This window comes from Micropterus salmoides, unplaced genomic scaffold (genome assembly GCF_014851395.1).
Source record: "Micropterus salmoides isolate LMB-PRFRI ecotype aquatic unplaced genomic scaffold, ASM1485139v1 Ms_hic_scaffold_2, whole genome shotgun sequence".
NCBI lineage: Eukaryota > Metazoa > Chordata > Actinopteri > Centrarchiformes > Centrarchidae > Micropterus > Micropterus salmoides.
Window position 1 is genome coordinate 31,908,899 of NW_024041150.1, and position 21,212 is coordinate 31,930,110.

The 21,212-nt window shown below is 39.6% G+C and overlaps 1 protein-coding gene across 1 annotated transcript; it reads right to left on the reverse strand.

Annotated features, from left to right (window-relative positions):
• Positions 1 to 6,244: 6,244 nt before the first annotated feature.
• LOC119911449 (GTPase IMAP family member 9-like) lies at positions 6,245 to 12,592 on the reverse strand. The gene is made up of 2 exons (XM_038730329.1): positions 12,526 to 12,592; positions 6,245 to 8,181 (listed from the first exon to the last, which is right to left on the reverse strand). Exons 1-2 carry the CDS (start codon positions 12,539 to 12,541, stop codon positions 7,103 to 7,105), a joined length of 1,095 nt encoding a protein of 364 aa, XP_038586257.1. The 5' UTR covers positions 12,542 to 12,592; the 3' UTR covers positions 6,245 to 7,102.
• Between the last annotated feature and the right edge of the window lie 8,620 nt (positions 12,593 to 21,212).

The following is a 21,212-nucleotide window of genomic DNA, read 5'->3' on the forward strand; positions in this document are numbered from 1 at the left end:
CCTTCAGTTTTATTTTCATCAACAGAAAACTACTGTCCTGTTATGTCAACAAAGTAGTTAACTAGCATTTGAATACTTCATCCCCAAGGGAAGGGTTCTGGATTTCATGACCTCTGTAATAGTCTAATAAACCCTAATTAGCAAAAGGCAGCTGGTTCTCAGTAGAAGGATCAAACTTTAGCTCTTGAAGTTTCCAGTTGATTTTATTTTTTTATAATTCTAGCTTTTTTTCACTAAAGGGAAAGAGGAGGCCTGTTAGCGTGACTAGTCACTTAGTTATGAGTAAGGCTTTAGTTTAGAATGAGGGACATAGGCTATATGTTATTGAAAGACGTGATGAGAGTTATTTGGACGCTGTTAACACTTGTAGTTTTGGAATTGTCCTTATTTTGTAAGTGTAACTACAAATTAAATATTTAGTTTAGATTACAATATTCTCTTAATAGAAATATCCCATTCTTTTATTCATCCATGCTGGAGTGTCGCTCCATGCTAGCTAAGAAGGAACTAAGAGGGAACTCCGTGTCATTACATGCCAGCCAACAATGGACGTTTCTGTAATGCAGTCAATAAATAAAATGCAATCCTATAAAATTTAGATTGAAGAAACAAGTACATTGCAAAATTGATAGAAATCTTGTCTATAACTGGTCAATTTCATTTCACAATATTTGGGGACAGAATTATTCCAAAGGTTTAATAAAAGTTGATAGACCTGTTTTAGTGATTACTTACAAAAATTTAAAAAAAGAATCTTGCTGCTGAGCATTTTAGTCCTAATTTATAATTATGAAGAGCAAATACAAAATAAGATAAAGATTAAGGCCCTTTAAAAAGGCCATTCCATTCCACAAAGGTCATAAAAATGACCAAGCACCACAGACAAACCTGAATTTCCCTAAGAGAAAGTTTAAATGACTGGACTAGTGTAATAAGACATTTTATATAATTGAACCCTGGATAAAGTACCTTTTGCTGCTAATACTGCAATCTTTGATATTTGTGCATGCATCCAAGTTATTTCTGAATAACAGGTAAAACTGTAAATTCTCAATAAAGTGGCTGAATATTTTTGTATCACAGAGAAATGTTTAAATATTACTAACACTGATGTTAAAATTTCCATTTTTGAAAGAAACAAGAAGTCTTTAAGAGATACAAACACTCATTAGCTGAAAAAAATTCACCGCATGGAGGTCCCCTCTTTGGTAGGTAGATACTGTTCAAGGATCCAAGTGCACTCTGGGCAATTTCTTGAAGACTCCCATCATTGGCCTATGGTAACCCCTCCTAGTCTCTTATCATTGGCTCACGGGTAACTCTGCCCACCCTCTTATTTGACAGCATGTGGGAGATAACTGGTGAGGGGTTGGGGGACCGTTACTTTTAGTACAACCAGATTATTATATAGTCTGTAGTTCCAATCTCTTGTCTCCAGCTGATAAAAATAGGTTCCTGTTTCAAAAACGAACTCTGTCTGATAAAACCAGACCGTTTTTAACAACCGGAGTCTGGGGTTATAGATAACTCTATTCCATAACTGGTCTACAAGATTACCTGATGATGCTAATGACAGTTAAAACACACAACACGACTCATTGAGAAAACAGAGGGAGGGAGGTATGGAAGGAGGTGCGGGGGGTGGAGCACATTCCTCAATTCACCCTGCACAGCCTATGCTACACCAGAAAGAGAGAGGACAGAGAAGAGGAGACACAGACTCACAAGTTTAAGACTAGGCTACAGCTTTTGAGTGATAATGATGGCAAGTTTGTAAGACAAAGCACTAGCAAAGATTTTACAAAGTTTAATTTTGGAACTCTCTCTTATTTTGCTGCATGCTGTTGAAGGTAATTTAAAAATCTGTTTAATTTTAACTCACTGTTATACTATTTTACTGTAATTATTTCATTTTATTCTTTAGTTCTTTAATGATGGTAAGTTTGTCACACAAAGCTTTAGCAAAGATTTTACAAAGTTTAATTTTGGAACTCACTCTTATTTTGCTGCATGCTGTTGAAGGTAATTTATAATGCTGTTTAATTTTTACTCACCGTTATACCATTTTACTGCTTTACTGTAATTATTTCAATTTATTCTTTACTTGTTTAATAATAAAGACTGACTTGATTCCAAATCAATGAAGAAACCTCCTACTGATCCTTTGCTGGCCCCGGAGATTCCTCCTTTACTTATAACTCACTGCTATACTTTTTTAATGATAAATTTATTGCCATAAAGACCTACTAGTTAATTCATTCAAGTTCATGTTTTATTACTTAATAAAGTCTTTAAATCAATGAAAAACCTCCTCCAATTATCAGTCAAAAACACACAACGAAGGATGTGCGCACCCCTCTTATCAGTTACACACACGCATATTTACGGTTTGGGCGGGACCGGATACACCCCTCTTATCAGTTACATACACATATCCGGTATGGGGGCGGGACCGGAAATATCTGTCAAAATTAGTTTGATGGAATGTCATGTATATTTCTCTCTAACAAGGCTTTCAAATGAGTTATAATTTAGTTTAGGTTTAGAGCTGATTAGTAGGCTAGAGTCGAAGATAGCTCCACCTCCTCGGCCTGTGCCTCGAGGAATTTGAGTATTAATATGACTGGGAGGGGTAGATTCATTTAGGCTAACATATTCACATATCACCCAGCCAGGTTTCAGTAAGACAAAATAAATCAATATCATAATCTGATATTAGTTCATTTACTAGTACACCTTTAGGAGAGAGAGATCTGATGTTTAGGAGTCCACATTTGATTTTCCTATTAGTTTGCACTATTGCTCTTGTGGTTTTAATTTTTATGAGGTTTTTACGTACAGCTCCTCTTCTGTTTACCTTTGATTTAAATAATTATCAATAATTAATCAATGGTCGGGGGACAGACACCGCAAGTAACTCCTGAAATGGAGGAGCAGAGAAGTGTGTTAGACTGCGACTCTGTGTAGGGTTTTGGGTGGGTAACTGCTGAATTAGAAGGGCAGAGAAGTGTGTTAGACTGCGACTCTGCCTCCTGGTCTCAACTCTGGATTGTCATGGATTTGGTCCCCTATTAAACTTGGCCAGATTTCTAGAAATGAGAGCCTGGTGATTCGGCCACCACCGCTGTGTTGTCGGAACGAACCAGGACGTGGTGGCCTTGGAGATCGGGCAGGAAACTCCTTAGAGCCTGGAACACCGCCAACATCTCGAGACAGTTGATATGCTACTCGGACTGATGCACCTGCACCGCCAGGAGACACAACACTCGTTGAAAGTGTTTTATAGTGATGGCGTGGCCTAACTTCATCCCTTTCACGGCAGCCAATATGGTGTCGACACGTGCCGGAGATAATTGTGCCCGCATCGTTGTCGAATCCCATACTACCCCTAGGAACGTAGTCCGTTGGGTGGGCGCCAGCACACTCTTCTTTGCGTTGAGCCTCAGCCCTAAACGCAGCAGATGAGCCAGAACAACATCTCGATGCCGAACCGACAACTCTCGAGACTGGGCTAGGATGAGCCAGTCGTCAATGTAGTTGAAAATCCGGATGCCCTGGAGCCTCAGCGGGGCCAGTGCTGCATCCATACACTTGGTGAATGTGTGAGGGGAAAGTGCCAGGCCGAATGGAAGAACCCGATACTGGTAAGCCACACTCCCGAAGGCAACCCTCAGAAACTTCCTGTGAGAAGGACGGATGGAGACGTGGAAATAGGCGTCCTTTAGATCTATTGTGACGAACCAATCCTCGGATTGGATGTGCGTCACGATGGCGGGGATGATGAGCATCTTGAACCTGAATCTCCTCAGAGACCGGTTAGAACCCGCAGATCCAAAATAGTCCTTCTTGGGGACTATGAAGTACCGGCTGTCTGGGGGGGAGACACATTCCACGGCCCCTTTCCTCAGCAGAGTAAGAACTTCCTGTCCCAACACCGGACCTTGCTCCGGGCGGACCACAGTCCAAACCACCCCGTTTAATTTGAACTGTAGTCGAAACCCATCTATGACAGTGCGCAGGACCCACGGAGAAATGTTCGTCAGGCTCCACCAAACCTCTGCAAAGTCTGCCAATGGAAGCTGGTGGTCGGTGTCTCGTGTGATCTTCTGGTGGACCCCTGAAGCCCCAGAACGGCAGGGGAGAGCCACCGAAGATCCACGGTGAGTGAGTCTGAACGCCGCCAGACTGCTTAGACATGGCTTGGAGGGTAACGCCGGCTTCTCCAGGGAGGACGCAAGTCGAGGGGAGAGATTGGTACAAGTCAACAATAATTACGCACCCTGAACAGGTAAGATGTGATCCTCTGTCCCTTCCTCCAGCTCGTCTGGGTCGTGATTTTGTGATTTGCCAACCTGTGCAGTAAATACATTTTTTTTGTTGAATATTTAATGAACTGAGTTTATAAAGCGTGATCCAACTTCAAGGCACCCAGCAGCCAAAAGGTCGCAAAACCTCTTTCTTTACCTATTGATCCTCCACCTCTCCCTGTCCATCACTGTGCCACAGATGAGAACACAGATCATTTTCATTCTTATTGTGCATGACTGCTGGAGGAAAGCTGGAATTGAGAGATTGTTCTTAGCATTATCTGTGGCACTCAGTCAGGGAGCATTAAGCTTTAAGAGCCAGTGAAGAGACTCTTCAAGGTCTTCAGAGGGAACTTGACATTGTTCATAAATCCCTCAGGATCTAAGACAGGAGCAATGACAAATATGCACACACATGCACAAAATCAACCTTCAAATTGACCCATTAAATACATTTGCCATTCACATTTTACAAAATTACAAAAAAATATTCCTTCTTTTTGAGCCATAGCTGTGTCCACTCAGCATCTCCCAGCGCACTCAGCAGGTGCACCGTGTTCTGTCAGAGCACAAGGCTCTGGTGGAAAGGAAGTAAAACCTGGATGCCCAGAGCTAACAACGCCTCTGCTGACCAGATCTAGCAAATATCAAACTACCCATCATTACCTGAGGCTCTTAAACTTAGCATCATCTTTTAATGATTTGTTCACTTCCTGTATCTTGTATCTTGAATGTCCTAAACTAAGAAAAACGTTGACAACATACAGACTGAGTGAACACAGCCTGGCCATAGAAAAGGGTCGCCACAGACAGAGCTGGCTACCACAAGAGGAGAGACTCTGCTCCCAGTGTGACACAGGACAGGTAGAGACAGAGCTGCACTTTCTAACTTCATGCCCCAAATATAAAACATTAAGAAAAAAACACTCTGCAAACATTTCCCAAATATACCCCGAATTCAAATGTATATCAGATACACAGAAACTCCCATATGTCAAATAATTGCAGCAAAATATGTCTCCTCATGCCATGAACTGAGGACAACCAGTAGAAATTCAGGATAGACTAAATTTATAATAATTGTTCTGAAAAGTTTTCAAATTATTATTTTCATTGTCTGTTATTTTAGTAATTGTTCTATTAATATAAACACTCACACATACGTTTACTGTTTTATTGATTTACTTTATTTAAATTTTCTTTTTTAACACACACACACATACACACTTTTACTGTTTTATTTACTTCATATATCTTTATTATTATTATTTTATAGTGATTAATGAACTGTATAAAATGAATTGGTAATGTTGCTCCATAACTGGATATGTAGCCTAAATTAGCAGCTGTTTGCGAACGATGATACCTCAATGTTGTGTCCACAACTTGTTTCTCCTCCTAAGTGATCAAAAAGTCTGTTTTTGCCAACCTGAATCAAGTCAGTCATTGTGCAGTTAAAAATAATGTTTAGATGTTTAAATATATTGTTTAGCATACATTTATACAATTAAAAGGATAGAAATGGGTCTTTGGGAAGTGTCAGAAATGTTTTTGTTCTTTTGATCTGTATTGATAGACAAAGTTACGGCTTTATGCAGATTTGATTGGCTGTCAAATGAATGCCAAACTAGGATGTGCCATCATGAAAACAAAGAATATGAAATATAAATTTCTCCCTTTTTTCTTCTGATTTCTCAAAGGACAACACAATTTGGTGATTTACAGAACAGATGTAGCAGACAAAACTAATTTTAATTTCAGTTGAAATTGTAGCAAATGTTAAAGGGGAGGGGAGGTGTAATTTTTTTATAACGAACCCCAGTCCCGTGCGTGGAACAAACATTTTGCCAGTAGTTCAGTATAAGACTCCCAAGTTCCTGAAAAAGCATTGACTTGTGAACTCTTGATTGGACAGTTAATTATTACTTTGACAAAGGTTTGGTCTTAATATGACATCTTTATTTCTAGTTCACTTTAACACATTACATTAATTCCTTTAGCTGACGCTTTTATCCAAAGAGACTTACAATTGCTATATAGGTGAGAGGTCGCACGCCTCTGAAGCAACTAGGGGTTAAGTGCTTTGCTCAGGGACACATTGGTGGATGTGTCACAGTGGGAATCAAACCCAGATCTCTCACACAAAAGGCATGTGTGTTATCCACTGCACCATCGCCATCCCCTGTACATGCACACATAGTTGTTCTTGAGTGGCATATGTAAATATAAACCATGAACTTAAGGAATGAAGGACAAACTGCTACAGTTACAATAAATTCAATTAGGTATACTTGAGATGAAAATGGTATATACTATTTATATTGTGAACCCACTAGGTGGCTCTTAGCAAAAGACAAAAGCAACAGAAGAATGAGTCCAATGAGATCTCATTCTAATTATGGAGACTATTAGTCTGCAGAAAACAAAGGGCAGTGATAAAATACAAAAAAATGATATGATCTTAAAATGTAAATTATATGCAACATTTTATACTGTTAATGTTGATAAACACACTAAATATATCCTTAGGCCATATTCACATACTTATGTAAAAACTAGATGGCAATTTGAGACTATGTTATGATGAGTGACTTGGCCTTACTAACATGTAGTATATAGCTCAACTCAACAACAAATAAAATTAGCTTCATCATTCACTCAGATAATGGGGGAAAAAATAAATTGTGATTATATTTCTGTGGATTAAATTTTTTCTTTATAATTTATACTTTGTTCCTGTGTTTGGGAACATCTTGAGGGTTCCACTGTAGGTAAAGGAATTTGGGACCACTCACTCAGTACAAGCTCTTAAAAGCCCTTGTCAATTGTAGAACTCCTCCAGCTATAGTTTCAATAGGATTTACCAGAAGAGCCAATGGATTAAACCCCTCAGCTTCCTCCCTGGCCTCCTTTTCATATCTGGACTGCAACTTTTGTCTTGCCTCTCTCAATTCTTTCTCATACTGTTCAGTTAGTTCATTCTTCTCCCTTTCTCTCTCCTCCTGCTCTTTCTCTCTCTGTCGTTGTAGCTCTTCCCTCTCCCTCTTTCTTTCCTCATTCATCTCCTCCTTCTCTCTCCTCCTCTCCTCCTCTCTCTCTTTCCTCTCCCTCTCTCTTTCAGCCTGGAGATTCTCATTTATTTTCTCTATTTCTTTTTTATATTTTTCCTGAAGTTTCCTTTCACATTCCTCTCTTTCTTTCTGTATTTGCTCTTCTTTCTCTTTCAGGATGCGTTTTTTCTCCTCTTCGATTGCCCTCTCGGCCTCTTGGAACATCTCGGTGGTGTAGTGACTTCCTCCGTTCCTCTGGACTATATTTCTGATCTTCTGGAGCAGCTCAGTGACCTGAGAGCGATCATTCTTCTTCTTGTTGTTGAAGACATGGTACTGGCCGTTACATCTTGCCACGAGTTCTTTAAGTTCTGAGCTGTCATTCAAGAACTCCTCCATAGTGGTGTCTTCAAGACGGTCACCGTTAGTAAAGAGAACCATGCTGTATCTGTCTGCAGCCTGGCCAAAGATTTCTTGAATCCTTTGCACCGTCTGCTTTTCCTCAGGAGTGAATCTGTCCAGCTTGATGACCACCAGGAACACATGGGGTCCAGGGGCAGCGTAAGAGATGCACTGGCATACATCTTTAGTTGTTTTCTCTATGCCAAACCTGGTGTCAAACAGGCCCGGGGTGTCAATGACAGCAACCAGTTGCCCATCCACCTCAGCTTTGCACTTGGAACAGTCTACAGTCATAGACGTAGCACTGAATTTTGACAGAAAGCACTCTCGCCCCAGAATGGTGTTTCCAGTGGCACTCTTCCCAATTCCAGTCTTCCCCACCATCACTATCCTCAGCTCCTCATCATTTCTTCTGGGGCATCCTGTGTTGAAGAAAGAGTGACAATCAATAGAAATCTACATCAGGTTGTACTTTATGTAACTTTAAACTCTGCCCTCTGTCAGCTGACCGGGGCGCTCAAATAGATGATTCTCGCCACTAGTCGACGTCATCAGAATATACATTTGTTTTTCACTGCGTGAGAAGATTGATGTGAGGCGCTCAATGCGTGAGCGTAACACAGCATGATTGAGGGTATCAATGGAACAGGTTAGCAGCCAGTCAGTGATAGTGACAGCATGAGAAGACGCTCCGTTGTAGTCAGCGCATTGACATAGTCATTTATGATAGTATTAAATAAACACATACAATCTCTTTCGTCCCAGAGAATATTTCTGTTCATCCCAAACACATTTTCTATCGCCATTAGTCTTGAGCCCTGAGTAACCCACTTCTAGCCACAATAACCTTAAATTTGGTTACATGACGTTTTTGCAAAAACAACTTGCAAGGAGTATGATATTCCATCATGTAAGCAAGGTCTACAGTGATTACAAAGTTTTTTGTTTAATTTCTTTTACATGTTTTACGCGCAGCCTGTGCGTAGACACGATTTAGCTCCTGGTCAGCCCGGCTATTTGTAACCCACTTTTAGTCAAAATGGTCAAAAATGATTAATAGTGGGTTTTGTCCAGGCAGCATGTGAGATGGTTAATATCACATTATATTTCCAAAGTCCGTAATATCTACAAGATATTTTATTGGCATGGTCTATCTGTAGCCAAGATATAGCTCTGGTTTGTACAGGCTAACTTTTACGTGTAGTCTGCTTTTAGCCCACTCGGCGTAATCAAGGCAATCAGTGGTCTAATATCAACGGCTTGGCTGTAGCCCTGTTTCAGACCAGGTTACAGGTTTTCACCCATGCAGCTTGTGAGGTGCGTGACATCATGTCATCAAATGCATGTAAACATTTTAAACATTTCAATGATCCTTATTTTCGCTGTAACGTTCACTGCATTAACTTTCATTTTAATTTAAAACAAAATGCAATTATTATTTTCAACCACTAGGTGGCACATGTAGCCCTACTGAGACATGACTACTGGCAACACGAGACTTGAAAGTTAGTATACATCAGAGTTGCCAGATCTCGCGATAAACATATCTGCAATTTTTAATTTTTTAAATGATAGTTAGCCTTCGTTACGTGCAAGAGTTTCCTGCAAACATTGGAAGCGAAAGGACGTTTACTTTGTGTCTTTGTTTTGACATGTCTTCATATTTATCTACATTATTTGTTATCATGTGTAGGAACAGTGACATTTCAGCGGGTAACAGTCTAGAATAAGGCATGTTGTAGTTAGCTTAACATGCTGCATACAAGTGTAACTTAGCGTTAACGTTACTGTAACCCCATGATACCCCATGCCACTCTTTCATTTAATTATCTGAATTCAAAGGGTGTGAACATGAAACATGTGCAATCTTTTATTATTTGTTATGAAAGCCACACAAATATTTTACTCACTAGATCATTATGAGAAAATACTAGTTTTTGACTTTTGAACCTTAATATTTATTGCAAATTATCCAGCATGCAGTCAACAAAGCACAACAATAAATATTCAGAATAGAACACTTACAGCACATTGCTCTCACAAAAGAATAAAAGCAGCTTTCCCAATTGTCTATTTGTTTTTTCTGATGCAACATGATGGCTAAATCGTGTCCTGTTAAAGCATCGTTATGTTTTCCATAGAGATAAATGGGTCAGTAATAAAGAAGGGCTTTAAATTAAGAAGAAAAAAACGTTATAAATAAAAAAGACGGAGTTGGCCTTTATTATAACGATAATTAGAAATATAATATATGTTTACTCATTAATATTCCTACATATTCAACAGTTATGGATCCCAATTACTTGAGAGGCTGCCGCTGACTGAGAGACTGAGTCGATGCTCTTGAAGATCTAGATATGGATGTAGCCTAATCCCTTATTTTGTCATTATTTATATTTTTATTACCGTAAGTTGTAAAATTTGTTTGTATTTTCTTATATATATTTGTACTGTATTTATATATATAATATTTTATCAATAATTCCTTTAAATTTTCATCATGTTATGTTATCTTAAGTTGTCTACGTTGTAAGCCTTTTTTTAATCGAAACTTTAAAATAAAATCCATGGAACAGCTGCTAGTTAATGTAGCTAGCCACAGTACAATTGTATTTAGTTATCCTAATGTTACTCTTGTGAGCTGTCTGTGATATTTCCTGTGTCTCACTTGGCCCTGATTCTCCCTGCAACAAATATTTGTGAACACAGAACTGTCTTCAATGCAAACTCTGACATGCTATTGGCCTAACAGAGTCCTTTTACTACATGAGTATTATAATTTACTATGTCCAATAGTTATCCATTCAACTTACAAGCTCGTCCTCCTCGTTTTTTTCTACTCCTTCTCCTGTGAGAGATTGGATAGTCATAACACATAGTTGTTTATATTCTTCACATTGACACTATATTCTGATGATTAAATGTGTATTAAATAGCCATATAGATCTCTCTTATCTTTTATTAAATAATGTTTGTGTCCTCAACCTTAAAAAACAAATCATACCATAATGTAGGCATGTGCATCATTTACATTGTAACAATATTTCCGAAGCACATGAAATCCAGAGTGATCAATCAGAAAATTAGTTCGTTTTATTAAATCATTACACTGCCTCGGCATGCTGCCACACGTCTGACAGGCCACGGAGCACCACACAGAACACTGGCCGATTATTTTACTTGCTGTGTAGGCCTTGGCGGTTCTAGACCAATTTTATTGATGGGGCCAGGCTGGGCCAAGTTTTGTCAGAGGGGCACATTCAATCTGGGACAAAAGAGACAAACATTAAACTTCTCCACATTCACCCCTGTTATTAGTCCTGATGTGAAGTATACACAAAATTAAATACTTGATAGTAGGCCATCATCTCTGCTTTATAAATAAAATAAATGTTGTTTCTAGAGAAGCAACAGGATTTACAACAGCAAAGTCACTACTAGCTCACTGGAAACAAATCTAACATGTCAGTAAAATAAATCATATTCCTGACATCAACATACTGATTGAAGTTTAGAAAGAATGAACAGCTCAGTCCCTCCTGTCGTCCTCCTCCTCCCTCTGCAGCTGCTGCTGGTAGAGAGGAGGGCTGGTCTGTTTCAAAAGTTTTCATGTTAAGTTCCAAACTAAGCTGAACAGTTACTAAAGACAGAGAGCTTTCACTTTAGCTTGTTTGTATCAATAAACTATTATCTGAACTAGGCGGTGCATGTGTAAAACCAAAACACAGCTGGTGGATGAGAGACTGAGCAGATTAGAACATCATGTTTTGCTTATTAAACAGGAGTGTTGGTAAAGAATTGGCTTTTTACTGGCTAAGTCTTTATTGCACCACCTACATACACTAACCAGCGTAGTTGTCGTCAATGTCTGATCGCTGATCAGCTGGCTGACTTCGATCCCTGTGTGTGTGCGTGCGCGTGCGCGCGTGTGTGGAGGAGCTGTGCAGACACAGAGGAGCGGTAGAGGCTGCAGGTAGGACAGTTATGTTGAGCCTTGATTGGCGGCGGTCGATACAGCGCATGTGAATCTCAACCATAATGATACGAAAAGGATATAGCTCGCTCTTTAGCGACTTCCATTCACTATACATGTAGTTGCGTTTGTTGTTACTGGACAATACAGCTCCAGTTTTCGGCGGACGATCACTTTTCGCCACGACACCGGATCGTAAAGTAAAACACAAACTACAAAATAAAAACTCCTGACCCCTGGCCGGTTCGGCCTGAAATGGACCAGTGGCCAGTCCGGCCCTGGTAAGCTAAGTAACAGCAGCACAAAATAAAAGTCAGTAATATTGGCCTAACTCCGAAATCGCTGGAGAACAAAACATAGATTTTGAAATGTAGGATGTGTATGCATGTATGATGGTTTCTACAGGTACAAAACTAATAGTAGCTCAATTAAAAGCACATCTTCTGAACCATCCTTCAAAAGAGGACTCAAGATTCTTCCAACCAAAATGGCATTCATCTCAAAAAGATGACTTGATTTTCCCAGTGACCAAGAAATCAATATTTTTAACTGCATCTTATAAATGTATAAAAGTAACCTGCTCCAGAATTTGTAGTTAGATTGTCATCTTGGAACAAAAGTTAAGTAAGACATACAAAATATTAGGCTAAATATGCAGTTCCACAACGTATGTGTCTATAAAAGTATAGGAGCTACATTATACATTAGTGTTACATAAAATTTGATTTAGCTGTGATCAAAAAGTAATTGCACATTAAAACATCCATACATAACATTCAGTATCATAACTTACCTGAGTTGTAGGTCATGTTTGAGTTAAAGAGTACAAAGTGCTGAGGCTGAAATGACAATGAAGACAGAGTTCAGGGTGTCTGCTGAAGCTCCTTTTTAAAATGGCCCAAACCACACCCACAAATAGCTGCATTAGTTACTAACAGGGGCAATTCTAGGATCAGACCTTTCGGGGTGCTCAGCCCCTAATGAGAATGTAGCATGCATACAATGCCTTGCAAAAGTGTTCACTAATTGGTGGACAGAATATGCACAAGAACAAGGCAAGAAGATTTTTAGCACTATTTAGATTAAATATTTGAAGCTGAAATATATGTGAGTGTGGTATGGGGGTACTCCCCCAGAAGATTTAGAGCTTTAAACTGGTAATTTCCTGCATTCTGGAGACATTTTCTGCTCCAATTTACAGTGGAAATGTATTTTCTATGCGAGGGAAAACTATATTGCATTGCATGTTTTCTTATTGTGCAAATCAACCTTTTCTCAGACGATTTTCAATTGTTAGTTAAGATTTCTTGGTGCTGTTTTTCAGAACGTTTTTAACAAATACTTAAAATATATACAAAAAGTGATGTGGACAAAATCAGCCATTTCAAAATGTGGTGGGGACATGTCCCCAGCATCCCCAGTGTAAATGACACCTATGGGGTCAGTGGACCAGTTAGGGTCAGACAGCAGTGTGGAGCTGTGTGTTCAGTCTAAATCTTGTTACACGCTTCTCTTTTAAGGAAGTTGTCTTCTGTTGCTGATTGTGTTTAATTTGTCAGTATATTTAATTGTTAAAAAAATCTTTATGTTGATTTTGGTTGCACAGAAGAGTACAATATTCATTTAATTAAATTAAATTAAAACTAATTTCATAGTTAGGCTACTGTTAGCAGTGTTGGGCAGAAACTGTACTAATATTACTTTTCTCATTTTACATTTACTAATTTTCCCAGTAACTAGTAGTGTAACGGATTACTATTTTCAAAAGAGTATTACAGTTACTAATCCAAGTAACGTTGCGGTACTGAGTTACTGAATGCACCATCCTTGGCGTGAGTGCACGACTTGGTGGCAGGTCAGCTGCACTGGACCTTATGTTATTCAAGTCAGCTGTCAACCAACAAGCTGAAATATAGTAAAGTAAAAGGAAATATAATCTGAAATATTAGTATAAAAGTATAATTTACAATTCTGACTATAATCGGTGAATATTATGAAGAGGATATTTAAATTCTCTAATTTGTCTTTGAAGGTTCCTGAAGAAATAGCACAGATGAACAGTTATTCTTATAGAGGTTTTTATATTAAGATATTTGCCACTGAACAGATTTCACCCAATCATTATTTACTCTTAGTACAGCAGCTACACTTGTTACTTCACAATAATCTGGTTTTGTCATAAATGAGCAGCTCTGTACTGTGTGTAGCAATTTAATAGCCTTAATTAATTTACTTTTCAGATATAAATATACTTTGAGGTTAACAATGATTAACCTGCGACTGTTTGAAATCATCTGCGTCTCTCTGAATCTGGGAGGGGGGTAGAAGGTATCTTGTAGAAACTCAACCTTTGTGCGTTTCATCAAAGGAACAACCCAAATCATACTTGTCAAATATTTACAAATACAGTCTGCTTTGGTCAAATTACTAAAGTGCATTATTCTTGGTAAATATTGGCATAGCTTGCTTACATTATGTACATGTGCATAGTCAATCATTAAGATAATGGCTGAATTTTTCTTTTTTTTTTTTTTTTTTCTTTTTTTTTTTAAACCTGTCCTGCCCAGCAGCCTGGTATAGAGTATAATGACCTGGATACCATATTGTGCCAGACAGATTTTACTTTAACAAGAGAGTATTAAAATACTCCTTTGTCTGTTTTATTATTTATTTAATTATGTATTGATTTGTCACCGGGCCGGACAGGGGGGCAGACACGGGGATGGGGGGGCACAAACAGACAGCACAGAGAAAGGACAACACCTGCAAGAGAAGGGGGAAAGGGGGATGGAGGGTGGGGACAACAGGGAAAAGCTGTGGGAAACACCAATTGCAGAAAGCAACGAAACCTGCAAGAGAACAGAGAGGGGGGCTTGGGGAGGAGAAAAACAACAACAAACAAACACAAACAAAAAAAAACAATAAAAATAATAATAGTAAAAGAAAACCAGCCGAACAGCAGCAATAAACAGCTGACATATTAATGACATATTAAGACAACTAAGAGAACAATGAAAACAAGAAACAGTCACACACACTAAATAAGCAACACAACACAGCCACGAGAGCTGGAATAATAATTAATTTAAATAAGTAACTGAAAGAAAGGCATCAGGAATAATTCTACCAGGGACAACCTAAGTTTGTTTGTGTCTGTGTGTGTCTGTGTGCGTGTGGGTGAATGTGTCTGTATGTGTGTGTATGTACATGTGTGTGCGCATAAGCCTGTTAAAGAATGTAGTTGTTAGAGAGAGTGGGACGCCACGACTGTAACAGGCAGGCAAGAACCCCAGTAGCCAATAGGGGTGGAAGAAAGAAAAAGAATAAATCAAATCAAAAAAAAAACAACAAAGACTCCCAGATGCACCGCGATGCAAACGCAGAAGACCCCGACCCAAATGCCAGTTGACAACGTAATGCCGACGGAACGCAAAAGAGGAAGAGCAGCGCCCGGACCGACCGCGGCGCAGACACAACATAGACCAGTGGCCTCCCCCATCCAGCACCCCACCGCCGCGCAGCAAACAACCACAATGCCCAAATGCCACGCAATCATCAACACCAATGCACAAGTGATGAGCCCAACGCGCACACTGCGCGAGCACGGCGACACCCATGCCCAGCAGCCCCCCGCGAATCCCGCGTGCGAGGTCGGGCAAATGAGAGAGAGCAAACGGAACAACACGACAGCGAAAGCCAGCGGAGAGAGACACCAGCAGCAAGTCCCAGCCCGGCAGCAAACGCGCCGCACAGGTCACCGTGCACCCGCCAATAAAAGTCCACCGTCCCCCCAACCGCCGGAAAAAACTAAGGCCGCCGGCGCCAGCCGACATCCCCCATGCCCAGCGCGCCCCCCGGCCGCCATGCAACACCAGCCAAACCAGCAACGAGGCAAAATCAACTAGCTCAGCTGCATGCCACCAATAACCCACCCATCCATCAAGGGCCGAGAACTCCAGGCACAAACCCAGAACAAACCGGAGCACAGCCCTGCCCCGCACCCACACTGCACATCCCGAAAACTAACTATATACCTCAGTATCCAGAGGGGTCCAACAACTGGCCGACAGAGAAATGGGCAAGCACGGATCCGAGGCCAACGAAGCAAAACAGGAACGCAAACAGGTCCCTCCAAGCCAACGAGGAGATGCCTCCCCCGGACTCCAACGCACAAACTAAACGCCCAGCAGCCATCCAGAGACCCTGCCCAGGGAAAAAGTATAATACATCAAGATGCATCGATAATCGCCCCACAATCCCACCGCAGACCCCCACCCCCAGAAGCCAGGACACCCTGCGACCCCCCAAAGCGCAAAGGACCCCAGACCGCATGTCCAGGGGGAAGCTGTACCCCGCCCCAAGGAAGAACAGCAGAAAGCCGTGCCGGGAAGCTCGCTACCGCCAGGGAGCGATAACGCGGGAGAACCAGGCCAACGGTCCCCCAGCCCAGCCAGAGGCATCCCTCCCTACAGTGCAGCCAGTGACAGCAGCCCCCGAGGCCGATCTCATCCCCGGACAGGGGCCTAGCCCCCCCCAGTCAAGCACCCCCAAGGAGGAGCACCAAAACCTACCCCGACAGCACCGGTCATGCGCCCCAGAGACTCCCGAATGCCCCCACCGTGAGAGAGCTGGCAGGGGGAATTTTTCTTTACTGCTGAACATAGTATGTTGTTTTCTCAGCATTAATGCGTCAGCTGTAACTGCTGTCATGTTTATGGGAGAAAAGAATCAAAATGTAGGAAATCGTTGTCTTACTGCCACAACTAACATTCCACAATTTACATTATAAGTAATAGTAGTATAGTAATTTCCATCCTAATAATATCATGGGTTAGTTACCACTATTTATTTAGAGAGTAGTTCTAATTCAGTAGAACACTAAATATGCAAAAAACATTTCCCTTTTCTTTCTTACAGTTGGAGCTGTCCAAAGGGTTTGGTTTTACTTATTTGTCTGTCCATTTGTCTAAGTGATATACAACTATAATTTGTTGTTAAGCACAAAAATGCTGATGGACTGTCTAGATTAGACATTATCCTATGGCACGCACGCCGTCAGGGGAGGTCAAAGGGTACAGATGATCCTGGCCTAAGGCCCAGACTCTTACAGTTTTTTTCAGTCGCTAACAAGCGTTTGTCCAATCAGTTGTCACATTTTCAAAACTCTAAACACAGTTAGCACAGCATCGGTCTTTTGTGGCCATACCATTCACACATTTCATGTCGTTTTCACACAATACGCAGTCAGTGAACACATTTCAACAATGCTTAAATTTTCTTAACAGACAAGCTATACCTCCCAACAAAATTATGGATTACTTTTGTAGTATTTACGAATGTTAACACACACCATCCCACAATAGCAAAAACAATATTCCAAACCTTAGATACAGTATAAAAACCTCTGTTTCTGCAATGATATCAGTTCATAAACAATATATCTTGGCTGATAATAAACAAACATTTAAATAATTGACACACAGCTGATTTATGTTGGGTAAATTGGGCCAACCACAGCTGATTCCAGTCTGGCTTAGTGGCAGGGTTTTTTTCTTCTATTACATTGACAGGTTTGAGGAGTGATGTGTTTGGAAACAGAAACAGAAAAAGACAAACACTGTAATGTCTGGACGAGGAAGAGTAAGAGCAAGGGGCCCAGGGAGAAGAGCAGGCCCAGTGAGAGGTGCAGGAGCAAGGAGATGTAAGAATGCGTGGTGGTGGCATTCCAAGGGCTCCAAGAACAGTAGTCAGTGATGAAATTCGTGCCACTATCATTGACCATGTAATCAACCACGGTCTTTCACTAAGAGAGGCTGGTGAAGAGTGCAGCCCAATTTGAGGTGGTCAACGGTTGCTTCCATTATACGCATCTTTCAACAAACCAACAGGTAAGTATTGCATTTTACATGGATTGTTTCTATTCTCACTTGACATGTCAATAAGGTCATACAGTAATGCATATGTGTAATTTTTTTGTCCCTCTAAAGAATGCAACGTCTTCCACCCTCTGGGGGAAGAGGAAAGCTCCTCAATAATGATCAAGAGCTTGCCATTGTAGAAATAGTTGTTGCAAACAATGCAATAAAACTGCGTGAAATTCAGACTAGAATTGTGGAGGACCATGAGATGTTTGATAACATCAATAGCATCAGCCTCACAACCATTACGCGGACATTGTCCAAACACAGAGTGCGGATGAAGCAGCTCTACACTGTTCCCTTTGAGAGGAACAGTGAGAGAGTCAAGGAGCTACGACAACAATATGTCCAGGTATAGTGTATATTCAATTCAATGTCCAGTTCTATAAGCTTTGCAAGTGCAAAGCTTATAGAATGCTTATGGAATGCTTTTGGAATGCTTATGGAATGCTTTTGAATGTGAACATTACTGTGGACATACAGTTACCAACCAAGAAATATAGTGTAAAAACGGTGGATTGCATGTTTTGCATGCAAATACCTGTAAAACTGAAACATAAAAGTCTATGTAGTTTTTGTAATGTCAACAATAGCCAGTATTTTGAAACCTGGTGTACTTTGATTGACTGCATGTACTTTGTGAAGTGAAAACAAGTGTCATTCTTTGACAGAATAATTTCATTTTGAGTCAGATTTCCAGTGTTTTGGTAAAGATAGTGTGTGCAGAGAAAAATGTGTTATATTTTGAAATGAAGAGTTAGTATATATTTAACAAAATGTGTTTTTGAGAAGAAAATTATCCATTTGGCCAATTGTGTTTTGTAGGTGTGAGTCTGTGTTAAGAGTTTAGAAAAAGTATCTGAAGTATGGGTAAGCGCTTGTTAGCGACTGAAAAAAACTGTAAATGATACAACAATACTGTCTTACATGAATAACAAAACTTTTTAGATGAGTTTACATGATAAATAAATGCATTATTATCAATAAAACATATTTCATTCTTGTGGTGATAACCCACCCGCAGTTATTGTTATTGTGAAAATGTGCAGGTGCTGAAGTGAACATTTGTGGTGAGATTTCTGCCTGAACAAAAACTGTTTTCAGTAAGTATACATGTAGTAAGCCTCTAATTATATTATTATCATCATTTCAGCTGACACAGCCATATTCTCTATGCAGTATTTCAGATCTGCACATAATTTCACCAATTATTTTAATTAATTAATGTAATCGTCAAGGTTGAATTTGATTTGAAGTATGTTTATTTGTTCACTCATAATTCGATTTTATGATTTAATGCTTTGCAATAATTTCTTCAATGTGTGATTTTACTTTTCTCTAATCACTCAAGTATTGAAGGGCATTTTTTTCAGTCCTTGTCTTGTTTTAAGTTAAAAGGAGAAACATAACTGTCACAGTCTAATTTAAAAAAAGAAGGAAAAAACTGTATTGGCCTTTATAATCATATTAAGTAGGTTTGGGTATAGTTTAAAATTTTACGATACCAGTACCAAACCCAGTACCCTTAAAGTAAAACCGATTCCAACTGAGTACTTCATTCGATACCTTGCATAAAACTGATGTGTTGACATGTCACCTGATTGGTAGCTTATTATTATTTTTATTGTTGTTATGGACAAGCAAGGTTATCTATTTTTATTTTTTTCTTGTTTAAATAACTGCTACTTAAAAAGTATTGGGAAATTGTTTCACATAGCTCACCATCCTAATTAGGTCATCCTCACTGGTAGTATTAGCCTATAAGGGGAAAGACTACAGCGTGGGAGTTATTTTATATTTGAATGGGAGAGGAGTGAAATAGTTGGCAAAACCATACAAATAGTAATTTTTTGCCATGATCTGATTACAAAAAGTAGCCTAGGCCTAGGTATCGATGGAAGTACTGGTTTGACTGGAGACGTTTCAATTCTACTCGATACCAGGCTGTTTCGGTCGTAGCGATACCCATCCCTAGCTGGTATCTACAAAAATATGACTGCAATGCCCATCATTTAAACTCTATATAGTGTTTGTTGTATTTCTATCAAAATATCTGGTCTGCTGTCTGAGTGACTGCTGTGTTAACTGATTAGTGATGAACTTGAATCCTCTATCCACTGCACTGCTTACAAAATTGCTAGCATTTCTCTGTGTACACTGATACTTCATCACTAATCCTCTTCCCTATTGTAAGATGAAACTCTGGAACAATAAAAGGAGGTGGTTTAGCAAAAAGTAAATCTGTCCATAAAGAAGCTCTGTGTAAATCAGCTCAGTATGTGTGCAGTATGACAATAATACAGTGTTTTTTGAAAATGAAACCACGTAAACCTGTTCTGATACAATCCCTAAATAAAATTTTGAACCTGAAAATGAGCATAATATTCAGCAAGTAACAGTCATTAACAACAACTTACAATTTCACTCTGTTTCACTACCAGAATCAATCCTCCTTCACTGTTCACCAGCTCAAAATGCAACCTTCCTCAGCGTCCAGGTGTCCAACCATAGTAGGGATTTAAATAGTAAAGCAGCGGAAACGATTATTTTATTTTTAAATTTATATTTGTGTTATTCTGTGGTATTTATCAATATTCTTACTTGTCTTTGTTGAGTACATGTCAAAAGTCTAAATCTAATAATTATTTTCTTATTACTATTTGGGGGGGGGGTAGCTTCAGCCCCTCTAAAAATCCAATTATTGGGAAATTGGAAATTTATTTACTTATAAATTTATAAAGGGAAACACAAAAGTCAGGCGGCAGGTGACAATTCAAAATACAAAAATAAAAACGAATATGAAGGCTCTCAGGCATTCTGTGCTGCTGGCAGATATGTTTTCTCCTGTAGAGCAACTTTTCTCATTTAATATCAAGTCAACACACATAGGCACAATTTAGTTTTCCCTCCTCTTTTGTGTCTTTTGTTTGGGAAAGTCACCTCCTTCAATGTGCATGTGGCACCTTCTCACTTCAATGACAAATTATTTTATTTCAGTTGTATAGCTCCTGTGTTTCAGCAAGTTTTCTGCTCATGTTCGAAGCTTTCTGCACATTCAAAATCTATCCCAAATATCAGTGTTCTCTGACATGTCGAGAAAAAAGTTGAAATATTACGAGAATAACGTTGTCATTTAATGAGAATTCCTAATATTTTTGAGACGTCTACCTGCACCATAACATGCTGTGCATTTGTCTGCATTATTGCTCTGCTGATATGATCATATCGCTGTCTGACAAACAGAAACTCTTAACTGTGGCCTACTAGATGAGACAGGAGGTGGAGACTGGAAACAAACACATTGAGTCCATGAGGTTCCACACTCATTGCGTGCGAGTTGGCAGCTAAAACGGAAGCTGGAGTTAACACCACCTGCACAACAGGAAACGGCGGTTAAGATAAGATGATTATTGCAAGACTGGTGAAGTTAACCACTTTGGTTGACAGCCCCTGACCTACTTTGTTGCCTAGTGCATAATAGTTACAGTCATCAAGCAAGAGTTACCTGTGAACAGATATTGTGTCCTGTTTCGTACAGGAAAAGCAAAGACAGGAGATGTCA